Source organism: Athene noctua, chromosome 7, assembly GCF_965140245.1.
Source record: "Athene noctua chromosome 7, bAthNoc1.hap1.1, whole genome shotgun sequence".
In the NCBI taxonomy this organism is placed as follows: Eukaryota; Metazoa; Chordata; class Aves; order Strigiformes; family Strigidae; genus Athene; species Athene noctua.
The window spans coordinates 19,801,939-19,825,059 of NC_134043.1; the positions used below are offsets into that span (position 1 = coordinate 19,801,939).

The 23,121-nt window shown below is 35.1% G+C and overlaps 1 protein-coding gene across 3 annotated transcripts in view; it reads right to left on the reverse strand.

Annotated features, from left to right (window-relative positions):
* KCNH7 (potassium voltage-gated channel subfamily H member 7) overlaps nt 1-23,121 on the reverse strand; it is a 238,155-nt gene that overhangs the window by 82,120 nt on the left and 132,914 nt on the right. The window contains exons 3-4 of one of the 3 annotated variants that reach the window (XM_074910228.1): nt 13,426-13,581; nt 4,958-4,990 (exon numbers count right to left, since the gene is read on the reverse strand). In XM_074910228.1, coding sequence (XP_074766329.1) covers nt 4,958-4,990; nt 13,426-13,581 — 189 coding nt within the window. Of the gene's footprint in view, nt 1-4,957; nt 4,991-13,421; nt 13,582-23,121 lie in introns of all 3 variants that reach the window. The other 2 variants (XM_074910229.1, XM_074910230.1) reach the window with 2 other exon arrangements.

A 23,121-nucleotide genomic window follows, 5' to 3' on the forward strand; every position in this document is an offset into this window, starting at 1 on the left:
TATTATTTTTACATGCACATAGAATTAATTTGTAAAGCAGTTTATAAATCAGTTTTGACACCTTATTGCATCAAAAGTGAAACAAATATTATAATTCCTTTTTCATCAATTACATTGATCTTCTTGAAAATACCATTCATAAGGTTTTCTGGCGTTAGACACTGTTAACGGCTTTTTGCTGGCACTCTATTTTAGTTATATTCATGGTGTTGCAGATGGTCTTTTCTGCTTCACCAAGTTAATATGACCATGTTATACTGCATTACTGATTTAGCTGTCTAACTGCAGTTCAGCTGGAAAGAATGCTCAGTGAGAATTTTTATTCTTGATAAGACTCTTGGGCATGAAATAGAAAACTTAAATGAGTATCTCTTTGCTATTGTTCTATAAACAGTAATAAATGGTTCTCAAAGTTAAAATCCCTTTTTCCTCCTTTTTAATCTGAATATTCTTTAGAGGAGAGAAGTATTGTTGCTCTTCAGTGTATAGATCGTGAGCTATATGATGTGTTGGATATTCAGCTCTCTCCTGCAGTACTGCAGCTAAAGCTATCATGAAGCCCATTCAGAATTTGTCTAGTTTACATTACACTTCCTTGCTCAGCTTGGTAATAATACAATTTGTCATGAAGCAGATTTCATGGCCCCAGGCTGCTGTCCCAGTATAGACTAGAAGTGTCAGTGGAAGCTTGCCTGGCATTCTGTTTATGGGGTAAAATCTTTTGTTTGAAAGTGGACAACCACTGCTTTGTGTAGGTATGGTGTCAGAGCAGATTTATCTTGGCTTACAACACTAAAACATTTTTGAGGCACAACTAGCTATTTACCCTAAATATACAGATAACATTACATTAAAATCCTTACGTTTTATTGAAGACTAGATTGCCAAATTCTTAATGCTGAGTCAGAGATTTGTATAATTGTGGCTTGCTAAGAGCAATTGAGGAAAGCAGTTGAGTCTGAGTCAGAATTCCAGGCTTACATTCCACCTCCTCCTTTCAAACCTTGCTTCACTGAATAAGTAATTTGCAAATGAGCTAATCTGTTGGTTGCATTTATTCTCTGTACCATCTCAGCTAACCCTTAGAGTTTCTAAATAGTAAAACTCAGTCCAAAAATATACTGCACATAGAAAGGACACTTCTAAACTGTTTGAAGATGTAGTTATCTCCAAAATCCAAAATTCAAATTGACTTTTCTTGCTTTCTGGAAGCCTTTTTTCAATTCTGTCTCATATTTTGGGAGATCAAAGGAGAAGATATTTAGAAGTCAGGAAAATAAAATACTTTGGTTAATAGTTTTGCGAAAAAAAGTGTAGGAAAAAAACCTATCTTGATAAGAAAAATTAATAGGCTTGCTTTCCCATAAGTATTGAAACAGGAATTGTTAACATTAATAGAAAATTGCAATTCTTAAACACTATATACCATCATACATAATTTTGTTGGGGGGGAAAAAAAAAATAGTTCCAAGAAGATCTTATTAACAGTTAGGATCAATCATGGTTGCAAATTTCCTGCTCCTTCAATACAAATTTCATTTTTAAAAGGGGATATTCCAGACAAAACATATCTGAATAAAAATTTCTTAGTACTTGAATACACTTGCATGTCAAGTAATACCCCTTTTGTCCTGTGTAAGCATTTTGTAACAAGGAAGATAAATGATATTTGGTCTGAATATTGCCTTGCTACAGTGAAGGTACTCCTCAAACTTCTAGTGATGAAAATATATACTTACATACTAGACACAGTGGCAAAGTCAGAGAAATGCCTACAACTGACAGAGCTTTACTTTCACTACAATTTCTTTAATGTTTTAGGATTACTGGGAGATGCAACGTGCTAACCCAAAGTCTGTTTAGTCCGTGCCAATGCAGATGGGATTCCTGGTTTCCTATTCTGAGCACTATAGAAGGGTAGCCCTAAGAGGTAGCAGCTGAGAGATCATGATGACCCATCAAAGAATTGCTCAGCCAGTTATTGTAGCATCTCTAGTAGCATTGTTACTTTCATGCTGATGCAGGGAAGTAGTTATCCAGAAACCAGTATTTAAAGCTGCTTTCAAATAAGTCAACAAAATGAAAAAGAGGTAGTAGCTGGTCTCAGGCTCCCTAAGTGTGAACTAGATTTAGTCTGTTAGACTCTTCATCTTCTGTAGATTTACACTTTCCAAAATCAAATCAAAGGAGCTCAAATGCACAATAATTTGGTCTTAAAGTGAAATGTCAAAACTGTCAAAACTGTTTCCTGGTATGACCTATCACCTGCCTTAGGCTGAGAGCTAAATCAGACTCCAAGCTGCCCATGTTCTGCTATATCCTGTGAACTGTGGTAGAATGTTGAAGAAAATCGTCTTGAATAGTTTTATCATAGTGGGTGACTGGTCTGGCTATATAATATGAAACACATGTTATTTTTTCAGTACATATCCACAAAGATCAACAGAGAGAGAATTCCTTGGCAAGGGCAAGTAAGGTAGGTCAATTATGACAGACTGTGCTCCAGATTATGGGTTAATTCAACAATACTTTCATTCTGAAACTTCCCCAAGCAAAATTACTTTCACAAAAGAAGCACAAGTCAGCTCTTTGATGAAAGATTTTCTGATAATTCCATGCCTACTGTCAAGGATCTAGGTTAGCAGAAATACAGATACAGGCAATTATTGAATTGCTACTCAAAGGCTTAGAAATACCATCTGACAACTCATGCAACAGACTGGAGGAAACAATTGCTTTTAAGAAATGGAATCCCTAAACACTGACAGTCTAAAATAGCAGCAAATACTTGGATGTACTCTATGCAAACAGTGAGGCATGTGATACTGACTTATTTTCAGTCTGGACTCAGTAGGCCTTAGGACAGAGAATTACAGCAAGAGCCAATTATGGTTTCTTTCAGTTCTTTTCCCCCAAATGTAGAAAAGCAAAGTGTATCTTTTTTTTTTTTTTTTTTTTTCTCTGCTCATTAAATAATCTTCATTTCTTTTCAGGCAGGAAAAGGAAGGCATATCCAATTATTAATTTTAGAAGATTAAATTTATAATTCTCAGACGCTGCATGCACACATACTTTTTATCCTCTGGTATGGTCTACTTGAATTTTGGCACTTCTTATTCTGTTAGTTATCTCTAAAATTTAAGGTTTCACTTGAGTTCTATCAGTATTAGTGACAGCAATCTTCTCTATGTTCCCTTGTAAGTGAGAAAGTTATTTTATATCTGTGCTGGTGTTAGAAGCATTGGAAGCACAAAACAGTGGCACAACTGCTCAGGAGTTATACTAAGAAATGTATTGTGCTACTACTCAGGGAATATTGACTTGACCACAGTCTTATCCCCACACACACTTGGCATGCTTGGCACAATAGTGGATAAATACTACCCTGAGTTTGTACCTAACTTGGACAAGAATCTGATACCAGATTGCAGGGACAGATTGATGGGTTTGTTCTCCTCACCACCACCCCAGAAGGGATGCCTTTTGGTAAGATTTGTAACTTCGGCTATGCCAATTGCCTACCTGGAAAATTGAGCTTGTGATTGCAATTGTTTTTGTTTCTAGAGCTATATAGCCATGCTGCAGTTTAGTGCATTTATTGCTGGCAATCTCAAAGAATCTGTAGATATTGCATGAGAATAAAACATACTATTTGTAAACCTGACCACTTATTTTGAATGCGACTGGACCTACGTCAGACAGGCTGTTCATGCATTTGGTGACAGGCCTATAGTCTGGGCAGGAACTGACATATCTATTAAGAGGTAAGTCCAACCACTCCTAGCCCCTCTAATCTTTGAGGACCATCTAGAATGCAAGGGGACTAATCTCTTACTAAATTTATCCCCCACTTAAATGCAACAGCTTGTGTTGGCACATTTTTGTCTTCAGGCTATACTTCTTCCAAAAGGTACTACTGAGAATGGCTAAAAGAATAAAATGGTTCTAGGTCCTCCTGTCTACACATAGGCCTCTGAGGTAGCTTGTCAAAACATGAAAGGAAGGGAATGAAGTCTCTGGCCACATGTAGGGGCTAAGCTGTGGTTGACCAGTGAATTTAGTCTGAACAATGTTCTCAGGGTCTTCCTCAAAAGACAAAATGGTTGTATCCTTGGATGTTAATATGAACCTGTACATCTATCTGTCTGTTTTTTCTTTCCATTTGTTGTTAGAGATGTCACTATATTAGATCTTATTCATTATTCATTGGGATTATAGGAGTTACAGTGTGCTTGTGAAAAAGCCATAAGTAAAAAGAATTTTTGGTTCTCAGAAAGGTTTTATTTCTTTCTTTTTTATTTCTTAGACACATTAAAAGTGGAAAAGAAGAAAAAAAAAATAACTGCAATGATATAAAATAGCAAGCATCGCAACAAATATTATATGCAAAGAATTCATCAACTAGCACAGTATTTTGCTGTCTTGCCAAGAATATGGTGGGGGTTTTGGTAGCTGGAAAAAAGAATCAATTCATAGCTGGAAAAAATAATTAATTCCATCTATTAAATCAAGTTTTCATGTAATCCTCAACCTTTCATCACCTTGGTTGCCAGACTTCATCGAATAAAATATTGCTTTTGTCTGAGATGGGAAGCCTGAAGAAGTTCTCTTTATGTTTTAACACTGAATTTATATACCGCTACCAAGTTCCACAATGTTTTGTCTCATATATTGATTGAAATTTTTTATGCTCTACATACAAGAATTTTCAGTGATAATAAGCTGAAAAGTATTACTACATTTAGATTTTATATGTCATATAATTATATTAAATTTAATAGTTTAGCTGTTATATCTATAGTTTTGCAGAAATAAGTATTCAGAAAGTGGGAGCAAGAGCCATATTTGACTTGCTGTCTTCTAGAATTATATAAAATGTAATGAGATCTTGAAATAATAGAACCAGAACAAAGCAATAAAAGGACTTTAGTAGATAGAAATTTAGAAGATGATTTACCTGAAGAAGAGCCACTTGAAAGGTTGTTACCATCTGAAATACAATTAAACTAGATTTACAAAAAGCTTTAGCTTAAAAATAAACAGATTAAAAAAATAAACAGACTATTAAGAAAAGAAGGTAGAATATAAAATTTCCGCACATTTTAGAAGCAAATTCACATAGCTTGAATTCATATACAATATATGTAATCTGCAGAAGAATTGTTCTAAAAGTACATTACCTTTTTATTTGGAAAATTTAAGAACTATTCCATTAAGAAGTACTTTGATAATTACTAAGTTTGTTGCATAGATCAATATATGCTTCCAATTACCAAGTTTTAAAGTTGGCTAATGTTTCAGACAGAAAACTAAAGTAGATGTACCCAGACTAACGTGCTATTTCTCATGAACTGGAACGTCTTCTAAATTCTTAGTGATCATTTCTTTGCTAAGAAATGCTAATCTTGTTTGGAAAAAACTTATTGAATAGTTGAAAAATTCATAATACCCTTAGAATTGGCTTTATTCACTATCGTTTGTTCAGGGTATGACCTTAGAGAAGTTTCAGGGCTCACTTATTTCATGGGAAGAACTCCTCAGACTATGTGTCCTTGCCAATTGCTTTCAGATCTTTGAAATACCCAACTTGCCTGGCTGCTATGCTCCTTAATATATTCAAGTAACCATGACAGGATCCTATGCCTGATAAATAAGGCACAGTGGTGGTAAATCCCCTTATTTTTATCTATAGATTTATTATGTTTGCTTACCTTAAAATAGTGTCTACTCCATGTTGAATAATATAAATAACAAAACATTTTTCTTATGTCCAGTGTCCCTCTGAAAGCTTTGTAAATCCATTTCAATATTTTCTGCTATCTAGTAGAGTTCTCTTCATCTAAGCTTGGGATAGCCTGATAATTTTGATTTCTCCCTTTTCAAGGTTAAAATCTATAATTTAATAAGTGCACAAATGTGTTAAATTCTCTGTACTAGTTCTTATTGTGAGTAATAGAGACATAATGTCTCTCTCTTCCATCAGAGAACGATGCAAAACTCGCTGCCTTTATACTTTCCTGAGGGTATGTATTATAATGTGGGATGACTTTGCAAAATCATTAGCCTAGCCTTCAAGTTACCTCACAGAAGCAACCTGTTTTAAATGTCCTGAAAAGAACAAATAGACAGGAGACCTGATAAAAATGGATAAAAATGAATAAAAATGTAGGACTGGAAGAAACGTCCTGGAACTAGTTCAATCCAAGAATCCCTTTCATACTCATTTCTCATACTTACTATGTATTTAAATAGCAAAAGGAAAATTTGCAGGGTCTCTGCATAGCCAGAGTATTGTCAGCTTGTTTTCCTTTTCCTGTCCAGTGTGCACAAGTCATCTCCACTGAAAGCTGCTGAAAGCTGTGTCATTCCTTTTTTTTTTTTTTTTTCCCCTTTTTTTTTTTTTTTTTTTTGGTTTGTAATCTCTTTAAGCAGAGATTGCCTTTTTTATTGAATGTTTGTACAAGATACAGCACTATAGCTCTGTGATCCTAGCTGGGAGAGGCTGTAATGCAAACAGCTAACTGGAGTGGCTGGAGTGGCTAGAACCCAGGGAGACTTTCTTTCTCATCTATGCCCCAACAGTAACCATCATGAGGAAACAGAAATATAGCCACCCCACTTGTATTTCTCTGTCTGTAAAAGAAGACTACTAGAATTTATTTATCTTAATGTCTGTTCTGTTAATTAGGCAGTTAGGTATTTGTGGAGCACTAAAGTGAAAGTACCAGAGGTTCTTGTATCTTTTACTGGTGATTGCTGTTTGGCTATGTTCCTTTGCTAAGAGTTCAACACTGTCTCAGTTCACCTAACATTCACTATAATTTACCTTGGAGACAAATACACATATTGACACTGGGGTTGTCAGAGCTATGCTACTGGCTGGCTAGATAAGAAACCTTTGTCCTCCTGGACACAATTTTTCTTGACTAGCTCTCACTTATGATGAATTTGCTCCCAGTGGTACAGCTAAAAATAAGACCCTGAACAAATTTCTCATTACATTTTGGTCAAAGTCAGGGGGTTACTATTGGTTATACGTGCCATGTTCTGTGTGGCAAACTTGTGTGCATCGAATGGTATACAGTATTTCATGACAATGTTGTTGTCCTGATACGTTTAGGAAAAAATACATCCTTGACTCCCACTAAACTGCTATGCTTGCTTATACAGCAAAGTGCACTGCACAGAGAAAAACAAATACTGTTTTTTGAGCTAACATTTTGACTTAATGGAAAGGCCTGATTTGAATTTCAGTTGTGCTTGTTTTATTTGCAACTTCAGTGGATGCAGTGATCTCTATGCCTGAGATTTAACTCCATTGCTAGGACCAGGATAGATAAATTTGGTGAAGTGTAAGCACCTTGAAGAATCTCCTTGCTTGAAAGGTTTTCCACTTAAGGTTTTAGCTTTTTAAAGAATATTATTAACCTGTTCATTTTGTTTGAACCTTATGCAAAAAGTATGCATTTATTGGATGTTTAACAGATCCTCTCATTTCCTTTGGAGGAAGAAACTCAAGAAATTATTCCAGGGTGCCTTTAATAGGCTTACAGATTTTAAAGTGATAAAATTATAAGACAATCTTCAAATATCCCTCTTCAGCAGAACGCAATTATATGCTTAATCAAGTAACTTTCTGGGCTTTCTCCCATGAGGTAATGAACACTGTGTTTGGGAGCCAATATTAGCTTATAGGTTAGTATTTCTAACTAGTCAAAATGTTTTTAAGTTAAATAAATAAAACTTGTGATGAAGTTAACCTCATCTGACTTTAGCTATTTTAGCCTACATATTGATACCTGTTCTGCTTTAGACAAGACTGGAGTAAATGTTAGAAAAAGCACTCATAGGTCAGTAAAAGAGCAGCGTGCTCTAGGTGGGATGGAAAATGAAGACAACTCAGAATTATAAGTTCTGGGAGGTATTTCTCATCTTGTGCATATGTATACATTAAAATCCCACAAATGATCTTTGTGTAGAAAAATTATACTATACTTTGAATAGAAAAATTATAGCTATATTCCTCATATTGAAGTCAGTATCCTGAAATCTATGATTTTCTGTCGGTGAAATTGCTGCTGATTTTCTCTGTATTCAATCTGTGACATGATTGATTTTGATATTTTGAAGTTACTAGCTTTACAGACACAAAGTATTTGACAGCTTTGGAGAACAGAATCAGGTGCCAGGAGCAAATATTAGTTTATGCCACTAGTTCTGTAAATTTGTGTAAAAATTCCTAATCAAGTTGGTGGAGTGGATGAACATGCCAGATTGAAACGTTTTACAGATTTAGGAATAAAATTGGACACTTACATTCTCTTTCCTCAACAGTTGATTTAAATCCCATATTTAGATACAGAAGTTATAGCAGCTTAACACTTTATAATAAAGAGTTAATGAAGTCTGTTCAACACACTGTACAGGAATTCTTCACTTATTTTGGTTAACAACTGTTACTAGTAGACAAATTTAAATGACAATTTAGTAGTGTTCACAGAGATTTTTTGCTAAACTGGTATAAAATCACATTTTTTCTTAATTTAGTTCATTGTAGAAAATCTACAAAAAGCTCCTCTTTTTTTCCTTTTTTTTTTTTTTTTCTTTTACTGTGCGTCCAGCAGGAAGGAGTTTTCTCTTTCTAAAAGCATCTTGTTAAATACCAATTATTTATGCATTATTTAAGTTAGATTTGAAAATTTTATACAACTTTGGCAAATGGTTAGCTTCATTAAAACTTTTGAACAACACTGTTGAGAATAATTTTTTATCATTGTAGTGTCAATCAAGAATGTGAGTGTTTTATCAGATGTGACAGAGAACAATCCATAAGAACTGTTATAGGATGAGTAAAATCTATTTTAGGGCTTATGTAGCTCAAACCTTTTGATCTTAACACTTTTATATGCTAAACAAATATCCTTCAACTTAAAAAGCAGGTATTTATGTCTTCAAGCATTTAACAGATAAAGTGAGGTGGGATAAAGTTATTAAGTGTTTTTATCTTTGGGTATAGAAGTTAATTTCTGGAATTATGAAACACATGATGTAAGAAAAGGCAACGGAAAAAGCAAACTTATTGGAAAAGACTTGAAGTAAGAATGAAGAGAATTCTCATATCTGGAAATGAGAGAAAATTTAGAAGAGTGATTGAACGATGAATAGACATCTATAGCAGAAATCAGTTTCTGTAAGTCTCAATTTAACTGCACATTGCAAATATATCCTCAAGGGAGAAGAGGATATTACCCGGTCATGAAATGAGTGCTTACAAAAGAAATTTCCTCACCTCTCTGAATATAAAGATGGGACAGATACAGTATTAAATAAATTTCATCAGAATTTTAAACAAAAAGATATGACAAGTGTTTTGGGATAATTTATTTTTCCCCCAAAGGAAAGAATTATATATGAACAAAGACTTCCTTTGTTTTACTAGTGAAATGGCATATATTGAAAAATAGAATTGTGACAAAACACAAAAGCAATGAAACAGAAAAGAGTGAAAAATCAGTTGGGTGTGATTTAGTGATTTACAGTTTTGGTGCATGCAAGAATTTTCCAAAATTTAGCTACTTGATTATACAAACACTGGTCAGACTGACATAGAGAACTGATGATAAATTCTTGCAAGGAAGAATAAAGGGAACAAAAGGATCAGCTGAAAGGATTTTTACACTGCTATTGTGAAGCTGGTATCTTCACTTTTCACATTACTGCCTATTCAGCTTTTTGCTGCATATGAGATAGGAGTTCTTGAGTATCCAACTAGAAAGAATTCTACTTATACTAAAACGTGGTCATCAGACTCCTGGTAACATATTTTTTAAAAATGATCTATTATGATCATAATCTGCCAAGCCCAATGCTGAATCAGAACCTAGCTGTGTTAGCCATCATAATGGCACAGAACAAAAGACAGGATCCCTGTCCCAAAGAGCTTACAAACACCATTTAAAATATGTAAGTGTTCAGCTGGTGAAGTTTCTGCCTATCCAGAACTAAATGTAGTCTGAGCTCAACCTAGCAAATGACAGTTGCCTTCCATAGGTCTTTAATTTGTTCAGAGGGCCCTCAGCCCTTTAACAGATAGGAATCCCTCTTTTCTGTTAGAGCCTTTGAAAACAGATGTATGGCATGAAATGTTTTTTTACATTGTGTTAGATTTCAGTCATGAGGAACACTGTGGTAAGTGGTCTTGTTCAATACTGTTGGATGCAGCTAGCAGGATAGATGCTTTTAGAAAAAGGAAAGGTTTTTAAAGTTACACTTGATAAATTTGATGTCAACTCTTAATAAATCAGAGGAAGAATGACTCCCCATCTCAGAATGATAGTATATAAGAGTTATCTTATTTTCTAGGGTCAGGAAAATAACTGTAATTTTTTTGTTTCCTATTCACTCTTAGTTCTTTTCTGCAATGTGACTCAGTCATTTTTATTTGCTGTCACGTTGAAAAGACATTCTAATATGAGAAAACTCAATCTAAGGAGCTCTGGAAAGAAATCTCTCATGATCTGTGTACTCTGGGTAGTAGATGTTAATGCAATCTGAAATCTTTTGTCTTTTGTCATTAGCTGTTGCTTATCTTGGTTGTTTGTCAGAGATGTATTGTACTTGTTATATGGCTGGTTCCCCCTCTATTTTTATTCTCTAAATTGGTTGCTGGACTTGAAGGAATTTTGCTTCTTTGCCTTTTTTTTTTTTTTTCCCCCGAACCAGTAACCATTACTGTTCATTTTGTGAGTGAACCAATGAAAACAAATAATGTGCTTTACCTGTTGATATATGATCTAAATAGAGTAAGATGAAGAAAAATTAAGTTCCTCCTACAGAATCTGCTGTTTGCCTTTCTTCTGTTGGGAACATGACTGAAAGAATATATTTTTACTGGTAAACAATCCACCTTTTTTGTGAATTTTGTTGCTTATTGGTCTCTCTCTGCCTTTTCTAAATTTCAAGACTTTTGTTTGTTTTAATTCAAATCCACCATTGGACTGTACACAATATCTTGCAGTTATTTCTGAATGTTTTGCACAGGTTGGACTCTTCCTTGAGAATTCTCTCTGTCAAGAGGAATTTTTGGCTATGTAGCATATTTTGTGTCACCATTCTTCCCATCCTGCCCACATAACAGTCTGCTCTGAAACCACAAGTAACTAGGTAGGAGTAAGAGCAGCCAGCCATGTGCCTGCTCAGCATCTGGCTCTACCCACTAGCAGGAAAATGGTTTAAGTCACCTTTCTTTGCCTCCTTTTGCACCTTGATCTTTCTCTATTACCTACTAAGCTTTGAGCCCCACCTATTCATTTTTCAAGAACGCTCAGCAAGGAAATCCCCTGTGTATGTCAAGCATAAATACTGTAAAACAAGAGAAGGATGTTTTGACTAAGTGCTTTTTTTATGGATGTCCTCTTTAGCGTCTTTTCGCTTCAAAATACGGCAAGTGACAACACTTGAAAATGTACAGTGATGTATTGCAGATCACAGAACAAAAAGCTCCTTTTCAGGACATGAAGCTCTTTTTTTACACCCAAACTGGTATTTTACCTTCTGTTTTGTCAATAAAACAACATTAAGTATGGACCAGCTGAAGAATTTTATTTATGTTATAAAATTGTTTTTTAAAACCAAGAAGTAATGTGTTCAAAATTCACAAAATCGTGGCATCCTGAAATAGAAACAGAATATAAGTGGAGTTTACTTGATGTAATTTTAATATATTTTTTATGATGCAATTTTATTACTTTGTCTGATACCCTTCAATGGGATTTTGACCATAACATTACTAGAAAAAGAAAAATGAAAAATACTGCTGCATTGGTTATTTAAAAAAACCCCTGCAAAACAGAATAAGAAAAGGAATTACAAAAGCACAAAATTTTAAATATGTATTGTAAAGAATATTTACAAAGACTTTTAAAAACATGCAATATTTGGTGAACAATAATTGTTTGCAGACTGCTAGTTTCCAGTAATGGGAATTTTCCTTTCCACAGTCTAAATCTACTGCCAGTGCAGGGTTATACAGACATAAATGGAAAGACTTTGGCTTATCTGGAGCAATTCAGTTAGAGCTCTTTCTCCATGCTTAATGAAAATAATATTTTTAATAACCAAATCTGTTACAGAAATAAATTTCAATCTTTTAAAGATGTGAATGATTTGGCAATATTATGGGAGGACTTTTTGTTTATGTATTTTTTGATAGTCACAGAGGTTTGAGTGAGATCCTATGCATTTTGTCCAGAAGATACCATGCAGAAAGTCTAGAATATGAAGAATGACAAAGACTGCTTTTATCAGAAAGAACCTGGTAATGCTGTTATATGCACAGCTAAAGGCCTGCTCCTTAAAATTTTCTCAATATAACTAGCAGAAAAAAATAATATAGCGTGCCATCACTTCAGGTAGTGCATAGTGCTTACAGTGGAAAGTTGTCCCTCACGTTTCACACTGAAGGTCATACTGGTCTCTCTCTCCTATCTAGAGAAGGCTGAAGTGTTGAATCAGAAGTTTCCAGGTCCCTTTATCATACTAACATTGAAGATTATTACACTGTGAAAAGGTATTTCCCAACTGTTGCTGAGCCAGCCAGGGGCAGTGTTATTGCTCACTGTTAAAGTGTGCTGTGCTTTACTAAGAGCTTGTACAAATGGGGATGTGTTCTGGGAAATCTTGTAGTAAGAGCAGATTACGTGAGTGCAGATGCAAAGCAGGGGATCGGGTGCTGCTGCTGCACAGAGTGAAGGTCAGCAAAAGAGCACACATTCTGCATATAGTGGACAGAAAACTACATAGTCTGGCTGTATAAAAAGCAGTCTTATTTTGTGTAGAGTTTTCTCATTTTGACAATAATTATGTTCCAGAGCGGAATGGAAATAAGTTTTTCCTGTATATCAAAAGTTCCACATCCTTCAAGTCAATCTAAATACTTCAGTTTGATAAAATCAGGATGCTTAATTATGTTTTAACTTTTTTTCCACGTTTTATATTTTCTAGTCTAATCGAATTAAACCTTTCACCAACTAATTTTCATTTAGAAAGGAAAACACTAATATTCAATTTTGAATAGGCTAAAGTGAAATTTTTGGGCTATATCATAATGCTTTTTTTCAGTTTTCCATTCATAATCAATTTTTGTCAAGGGTAATGAACTTCTGTGAAATGTTTTACTTTTAATGAATTTATATTTCCTAGCAGTACTCACAAGATCCATGCTGTTAGTACTATCAAAGATCTGGCAGACTATCTCACTAACTTTATAACAGGTTTGCTACATTTATTATTTATTGTTTCAAATTCTATCTTAAATTAATCAGGCAATGGGGATTGCCTAATTTCATCGGTATCATTATTGCCCAGGTTAATCACTCTCCCAGCTAAGAGTAGAGGTAAGCAGAGAACGTTCAATGAGTAACTTACGATTTACAAGTTTGGATGGCAATACTGGCTTGCACTTCTCGGGAGATGCCACATTCTCTTCATCTGTTACATACTCAAAGTTAATAATAAACATCATTGCTACTCCCTCTTGATTTTTCACTGGAATTATGTGGGTGTTGCAAATGAAGGTAGATCCTGCAGATGGAGGAAAAAAAGAAAGAAATACATAAATGAAAGGAAATGTCATTGTTTTTTCACTCCAGTAATTCCAGTTACACAAACAGGTAGTGAAGAACATTTCTTTAAATTTAGTGATTGAACTTCAAACACCCTATTCTTTAATTTAAAGAGGAATATTTTCATAGAAATAAAGAAATCTTTTGAAAATTTATTAGATTAGTAACTCTTCCAAAAGATCTCTCCTTTAAAATGTCAATTTTACTTCTTGTTTTTTATTCACTAGAAGTACCTATATAGACAGACTTGTGATATTGAGATATTTAGCACCAAAAGTAACAATGTGAACAGTGTTCCAACCACAACACCAGTGAAGAAAGCAGAACCCCATTCTTCTAAATGTCAAACATTCTTAAAGCTTTTGGTTCTATTACAACAGGATGAATCATGCATTAAATATTTATGGGTGTAAATATATCACTATTCTTATTTTAGCTCTCAATCTTTTGGGGGCTGTATAATATTGTTTAGGTTTGTGTTAAAAATGGTATTTGTCATCTGATCCTATGGGGTTTTATATTCTATTACAAAAAACTTCTAAACTGTGGTGAGAATTTTCAATAATCTTCAGAAGTATTTGACTTAACTGTTACATACAATTTGAAGTATGAATTTAAAAGTACCCTAGTTTTCATATATATGGAGCATATCCAGTTTATACTGAAATGAACAGAATGTGCAACTTCACAACACCTCTGGTAATAGGGATGTTCTTGTTCAAATGCCTAATCATAGATTTAAAGAATTCTTTGTGTTAATTCTTCCAGTGTAACTTAAGAGGTTTCATTTGACAAAGTCATTAGTGGGTCCAAAAATAATGTGATTGATATAAGCAATACAGTGATGTGCTATATAGAAGCTTCATGCAAACACAACTGTGAGATGCTGTCTTTCCATGATAACTAGGGACTGGTTTAATGCACATCATCTGCTACTTATGCATTCAAATGCAGGAATTACTGAAACTTGACAGGCTGTGCAATTTAACAAAAGCAGATCCTGATCTGGGTTATGCACAATAATATTTTTTTTTTTTAACTTTTTTTTTTTTTTTTTTGCTATTGAGGAGAGAGAAAGTAAAGAATTATGCCATTATAACCAAGATCAGATTGTGGGTCCTCATATTTCATATAGTACTTGCTATAATGTGGTATATATGACAGTTTGAGCTATGTATAAAATTGATATTGCTGGCCTTTCAAGTTTTGCAGCTGTACCTTCAATCCATTTAATAAAACAGTTAAGCTGTGGCACTTGCCACGGTTGCCATGGTTACAAGCTCAATGACTTTAGTAAACAGAAAATAAGCAATTTAAGACTGTTCCATTAGAGCTAAAAATAGAAGTGCTGCAGGCCAAGCATTGCAACATAGACTGGTTAAACAGAGGGTCTGAGGAGCATTTAGAGATAATCTTTGTGGTTTTAGCTAACTAATAAAAACACATGTTGACTTTAAACAAGATTTGCTTGGAAGGAAATACTATTTCATGATGCAGACTATATTTTGACATGCAGATTTATAAGCTGAGCATATATCCCCCAACTGACACCTTTAACACAAAGGACTGGAAGTGGGGCTAGGCTGAGGTGCACGTCTTTGAAGAACACTGAACTCCAGTGAATCAAATGTGTATCAGTTTTTGCAAATAAGGATGACAAGGAGCCTCAGACTTCTTTAAAAACTCCTGTTTTTGAAGGCAAGCGTGTTTCAGCTTTTGAAATACTTACCACAGTGCTAAGTAATGACACTATCTCCTGTTTATGTAGAACATTTCACCCTCAAGCATTTACAAACCTCATTGTACTAGAGCTAGGGATTTGCATCTCTGGGAGGTGCAGAAGCTCTTTAACAGTCCACAGTTTAAGGCTGTGGCAAAAAGACAAAGGGTTAAAAATTTAAGCTCTATGTAGAAATATTTTGGGAACAAAAAATGAGAAAGATTCATATCTGGTATAATTCAGCATAGTTCCTTTGAAAACCTATTGCACCAGCAGGCTAATTAGTCCAGTGCAGTTCATTAGTGTGAAGTTTTTTCAAGATACCTGGACTCTGTGTGAATGACTGGAATTGGAATTCCACAAGTTAACCAAAACACAATGCCTGTCGCAGTCAGTGTTTGTCTTTAGTACAGAAACAGTTATCTGCTATACAGTGCTTATTAGTGTCTATCTCTGTTGAAACAGCAATAAGGGAATACGAAATACAAAATAATGAGGAAGACCCTAGTATGCCTGAAAAATAAGAGTTGGGTACAAAGAAAGAATACTAGCAAATTCAAAAGACAATCTTTAAGTTGTTGGAGTTGATGGCAATAAAGAAATTTTAAGAACTAGCTTGTTTATAAACAATCATTCAGTATTTGCACTCTGGCATTCCACTGTTCTTCATTGCACTCAGCATGTTTTTCCTGTTTCGTCTCTATACTGAATATTTCAAGAGTAAGAAATGCTTCTGAGGAGCAATAAAAATTGTAATGAAGTTTCTGGAATTTGCATTTCTCATCTAACAGCACAGAGCAAGTGGATGATATAATCGGAATAATTATGAAAATTATACCTTTATAATTAATAGGTCCAATATCCAGCAATATATCTTGATTTTCTAAAGATTACTATTGAGGAGTAATCATGAAATATACCTGTTGTGCTCTCTTGTTATCATCATTGGAGGTGATGAAGAGGAAAAGCTGGATATTTTCTTGTCAGCTTGAATTCCATGGTTATAAGTGCTTGTTTTCTTTTGTCTATAACATTTTAAAGCCCCCTTTTTTCATCTAGTTAAATTGGGGGAAAAATATCCACATGTGAAGAAAAGATTTTGCTCCCCTTTATGCTGAATATGATGTATTTATGTATGTATTGTGTAGTTATGTATTCAACAGTATGATTTCACTAGACAAGACAGGGTGATGTGAAACAAGTAACTGCCGGAATGTATACATAAGCAACAATAAAAATTTAAGAAATAAAGATTTAGGATATTTTACAGAATCACAGAATCATGGAATCAACTAGGTTGGAAAGGACCTTGAAGATCATCTAGTTCAACTGTTAGCCTAGCACTGACAGTTCCCTGATATCCATATCACTGATATGATATACCATGTCCCTCAATGCTATGCCGACCCGACTCTTAAACACCTCCAGCATGGGGACTCCACCACCTCCCTGGGCAGCCCATTCCAACGCCCAACAACCTGTTCTGTGAAGAAATACTTCCTGACATCTAGTCTAAACCTTCCCTGGAGCAACTTGAGGCCATTACCTCTTGTAGCTTATTAGTAGCTTACTGTAGCTTATTGTAGCTTATTGTAGTTTATTGTAGCTTATTACTTGGTTAAAGAGACTCATCCCCAGCTCTCTGCACCCTCCTTTCAGGGAGCTGTAGAGGGCGATGAGGTCTCCCCTCAGCCTCCTCTTCTCCAGACTAAACCCCCCCAGTTCCCTCAGCTGCTCCTCGTACAACCTGTGCTCCAGACCCTGCACCAGCTCCGTTGCCCTTCTCTGGACACGCTCGAGTCATTCAATGGCCTTTTTGTAGTGAGGGGCCCAAAACTGAACACAGGAATCGAGGTGCGGCCTCACCAGTGCCGAGTACAGGGGTAAGATCCCTTCCCTGTCCCTGCTGGCCACGCTATTGCTGACACAAGCCAGGATGCCATTGGCCTTCTTGGCCACCTGGGCACACTGCTGGCTCCTGTTCAGCCGGCTGTCAATCAACATCCCCAGGTCCCTCTCTGACTATATTATATAATAATTTATTAAACATATATTAATATATATTAAATATATTGAATGTATTATAACTAATATAAGGATATATTGCACCATTTGAGCAATTCTGGTGAAGAAAAGCCTATTAAAATATCTGGCTGAATAGTGTTTAAAGTTGACTTGCTTAAAGCAGGCAAATCAAACAAATTAATCTGTTTCTTAAAATCTGTTTATCTTTCCAGTGATTTTCTATAGAAGATTTTAGGACAGATTTTTATCAGGTTGCATCTTCTAGATACAACTACAGTCATTTATTGGAATTGTAATAGCTCTGTTTATGAACAATTGGGAGAGAGCGATACAATTAATACACCAGTGAAGGCTTTGCAAAGAGCCTCCATTCTCATATGAAAACTTCTGACAAGTAAACTTTGAAAAATGACACATCCCAAACAACTATTTTGATTCAGCCTTCCTGGAAACAAAATTTTCACAGGCCATTCCATATGCCAAGCTCAAAGTATCTCTGAAAAAAGAGACACTGTGGCATTTAGGTGATTGTCCTAATTCTGTAGAAGCCCCACATTTCACAGAACGGGGACCCCTGAAAATCCATTGTGATTCTGCAGGATGACTCTTCAGTCCTGAATGAGTCTGTTGCTATCTATATTTCACCATTAAAAAATTCAGACCCACACCTCAGTAAAAATTTGAGCACTGTCTTCACTGGGGCTGAAACTGGTTCCAGCATATTTTAGAAGCAATCTTGGATCCCTGTGCCAAAGCATTTATGAATTCTCAGATATTTTTGTTACTAGAGTTGCTGTGGATAACTGACTAAGGCTATAGAAAGAATCATGTTGAGTATGTCCTTTGTATGCATATATAAATTTCTGGAGAGGTTGACCTCATAAAAGAACTTTCTAGGATAATTTTTTATTCCTGCAACCTACAAGTAGTCCAGTGTAGGTATCTGTACAATCCATAGCCACCTCTGCTCATTTAAAATTGGAAGTGAGAAGGAATAAATAAAACCAGAACAAAGGAAGAGCCAACAACATCTTGCCTACTAGAACAAGACCAAAGACAGTTAAAAACTAGAGGCAGAGATACTGTATGTTTCCAGAGCTAGGCAGTCCTGTTCTGTGACTGAAGACAAATCTGAATGAGACACCTGCAATGTGACAATTTTATGATAATATAGGGACAAGTGAAGTAAGCTGAGTATTCTTTGAATTTTTATTAAATAATCAGCATGTTTATTTTGGGAATAACTACCCTCCACTTACCCTGACATGGTTCACATTTTGTCATCAAAATACATGCTCAAAATGCCTTCTCTCAGAGGCAAAAACTTAGAACATATCAGTTACAAACATAGACTCCATACCTTACATTTTAATTTAAAATCTTAAACTGTCAATTATAGTAGAAATGCAACTAAATACTAAGATTGGTCTTAATTCTATCAGCATTTTACTGAAAAAAACCCACAGAAAAGTCTGCACAGTTCCCATTTTGTTAGTAATGAGTTGAAATATTGTTTTCATAGGTTCATTTTTGACTAGTTAGTCTGACATTATTAGTCTGATCACTGTTATACTAAATAGAAACTTAATATTCCTCTAATAAGAGTTGGCTTCCATAAATACAAAGAATGTCATGTAATAAAACGTAACCAATGGCATTTTGTTATCTTGTGTTCATATTTACAGCCTTATTTGTCCTTTCATCATAGCATGGCTCATGGGGATTGACTAATATTAGCAAGAACTTCTCTGAGAAAAGAGAAGAGATAATCTGAGGGAGTTTTAAAGTGGAAGATCAGAAGACCTTCTCTTGACTTCGCCCATCCTTCTTTGTCTTTGGGATGAGAAGCCAAGGCATGGCTTTGTACTAACTCCTTAACTCTGTAAATGCAATAGTCTCTCCCCCCGTAATGAACAAAAGAAGCATCTCTGTCTCGTTCTTCCAGACTGGGGCAGTCCTTGGAAATTTGTTACTCTGTTTATTCAGGTCCAGGGTAATACTTATCCAGACAGAAAGTAAAGAGAATTTAATGAAATTAAATATATGCTCTGGGACATATGAAATGTTGATAACTCAAGTCTTGTCCTCTGGTCCAGACTGCTGTTTACAATCCATTTTGTTGCCAAATGCTGGCAGAGAAATGATGTAGACATGCTCCTTATATGTACCAGTGTGGTAGTGTCACAGGGACTGTGTGGTAGATGAATTAGGTGGACGGCAAGGTGTGAAGTGGGGTACAAAACCTTGTGAAATAAGGCTGTCTTGCACACTGCTGCTAAGACTTTTGCATTGTTGAAACACCCTAAGGATAAGCAGAATATCCTCACTTGAAGTGTGATCTGGAACTGTGACCTTATTCCCTGTTGTTCCATATCTACTTTCAGCCAAACTTTAAAAACAGGAATGGAAGGAAGCCAAAACTTTTTTTCCATATGTTGTCAAGATTCTGGTAACAAACAGGTTAAAACCATGTTTAGGGCAAGCAAGTGTACTCATCAAGCTGTGAATAGTGCAGAAGAATGACTCTGAAAATGACTGGTTGTAATTTACTAATAATACCAGTAAAGCAAAGCATCTTGTATCCTTGAAAGGTTATAAACAAAGAAAAGAAATTGGAAGAAAAACAGTACCCTTGTGAGATTTCTGTGACTTATCACTGAAGAAACTAATTTTCTTTTATGCCTAATATTCAGAAGCCTGTTTACCTCCAGTTTGAGGTCCACTCTAAGCAAACAAGGTACTTAGTTGAGCTTTGGCTGGCATTTAGGGACAATTGCACTCCGGATGTGTGTTGAATATTCAAGTGAAAGCCAGTTTGTGAAATATTGAGAGATGATGTGTATTGTGATGTGGGGACTCACCATGACCAATCAAGGGCTTAAAATCTATTCCTTTCTCTTTCTATTCAAGCACAAGCCAGGAATAATGCAGTATGTCACAAGGAATCTTGTTTTCAGTGGACTTAAGGAAAGGTTTGCTTTCTTTCTCAAATCATATGAAGAATTCTATTCCTATACTGTTATGTTGAAAATAGTCATGTGAAGATCCTGCAGAATTTCACATGATGTTATGTTAAAGGGCTCCAAAGGTCTTTGCAAGCCCATTTCTGTGTCAATGAAAACTATTTACTAAGATTTTTCACAACTTAGTCTGCCTGTTTATATAATAAAAATGAGTGGAAGAGTAACTGAATCTGCCCAGAGAAAAATTCCAAGCTCTTAGTGATGTAGAATCAGATCACTAGAGATAGATAACACATAGCTATTTGCTCAATTCACTAACAACCCCATGAAAGAAATATCAGAGAGATACTTCTGTTTTACCTGCAGCTCTTTGCATCTTTGCACTTGATGTAATTTATTTGGATCTTTGGAGACATCTGATCTGTAAAGGTCCTATTTAAATTTTTCAAAACTTTGGTTCTAAAGGAAAGAATGCCCCCCATTTGTTATGTAGCTGCACACATGGGGAATAGGAGGAAACTTGATGCTAAGACTAAAGATTACAATATTTGTAGTCATAAAGAGCATCTATTCCAGGAATCACAGTCCCCATTGCAAACGTTGCCTGTTGCTGCCCTACAAAGTGTACAGGTATTATCTTACTTTCTTCTAAAGGTGGTGGGAGTGAGGCATAAAAAGAAAAGTGTTTTGTCCAAAGCTGCATCAAAAATGAATGAAGAAACTAAGGGTAATACAAAGAAATTCTTGATCTCATTTTCTCAATTGAATTAGTAGATAACAGCCCCACACTATTAAAATGTCTAGTATATTTCCACACAGAACTTTGGGTAATGAGTTTTACAATTCTCTTTATCTTTTACCTGTATATTACGAGCTGTGTCTTTATGTCACCATTTTCCAGTTCCATCTGACTGAAAATAAGTTGCGTTATGTGGCAAGAATGGGGAATTCACAAGCTTCCCATTAAACTTGCTGCAGATGTATCTGTATGACTATCTCTTTTAAAAGATTTATTGCAGAGAACAACTAAAAATAGATGGCAGGTTGAAATGTATCATATCCCTTTTCAATTGAATAGCTATTTTTAAGGGGGATGGGTAGAGACAAGAAGAGTATATTTAGCTGATATTTATTAGGGAGCGTACAGTGATTAAATGGGGCCTGTTCCCTTTGACATTTCACTCCACCCTCAGTATCAGATATTTATTCTGTCACTGAAATTGTTGCTGATATTAAGATATGATTTATAGGACTGATGCAGGTTTTGTAAGGTATTAACTTATGGTGTTTAGAAGTGAGGGAAGAATTTTTAAACTAGCAAGCTTAGAAAAAATATTCTCCCCTGGAGGCTCTGAATAAGTTCATTATTGGACTGTCCTATATAAATATCTCATTTTCTCTCCCATTTATAATATAATTCAATAGCTAGATAAATACTATTCAACTGCTCACTCCAGCATTTCTTACTCTACTGCACTGACACAATTATTGCTAACCTCCTAATTATAATATCTACACCTATACTAATAGAACTATGGTGATTAATTGTAATGCTGAACACATTTTATATGGGAGGAGAGTTTCCTAGTGCTTTGTTGTTTAAGCATATACAAACATGTACAGAAGATATAGAGCAATTAAGTATTTGGCAAGGAAAGAAAAATGAAATGAAAAATAAACAAGCAGTGATGCTCTATATCTATAAAGTAGAGACCAAGAAAAGAGCATAGAGTGAAAAATGTTGAAAACTGCTTGTATATGGAAGGGTAAAGATGTATTTAAGTTCCAGGATGCATGCAGAATAATTTTTAGGAAACCACAGCTGATGCAGAAATTGCAAGATAGGCTTTTTTATTTCTGTCTCAGCTCACCTTAAAACTACATTTGAGTTTTGTCAGAGGAGGTTTCTCTAGAGCACAGACTGAAGTCAAGAGGCCCAGTTCCTACAGTCAGTTTTGAACAGTCTCTCATCATCATCTTTCTCAGAGATACACTCTGGTACATGCATAGTGGGGTGAAAGCTGCGTCTGAGATAGTTTTCTGGATGAGTTTTCATTACTGGCAGTTTGCAAAGCTGATACATTCAAACATAAGAGTTTCTTGGAATCACTGAGGCCCTAAACTTAGTCTAAAATGTCTATTACACAGTCTTTTTCTTCCAGAAGAATATAACGAGTAGTGCTGCATCTGAAAAGCAATGTCTCTGACTTGTTAATGAGAATATTTCTATCTCTGCATATACAGTTAAGTATCCTGTGCCTGGTTCCTTGCACCTATGTAAAGCTATGTAAAATTGGGCACACCACACAGAATGAATGTATTACCAGATGCTAAGCAGTCAGACATGGAAGGTCAGGGCAGATTGCACAGAGTACATCTCTGAAAAAAACCTGTTAAGTCTGTAAACTATTTGCAAGTTGACTGTTGAATAACTGAGCAGGATTTTTCATTATTATGTGTTATAGATGTTACAGACTATGTGAATGAGGAAAGCCCAATGGTTTTCATCTTGTTTTCTTGGTATGAATGCTCGATTTTATTAACACTTGTGATACAGTTGTAGTGAATGCAAGATATACTATAACTGATTAAATTAATAACTGAACTTTTTAACAGGGAAACATTGCAAACAACAAGCTATTTTAGAAAGATAGAAACTGAAATGTTTCACTTAGACATATTCAAAATGAAATATTATTTTTAAATTACAATATTGAAAAGTGATTTTTTTTCTAAATTGCACAAGATATTCCTGTGAGACAAAATTAATATTTTGAAATGTTCATTTCAC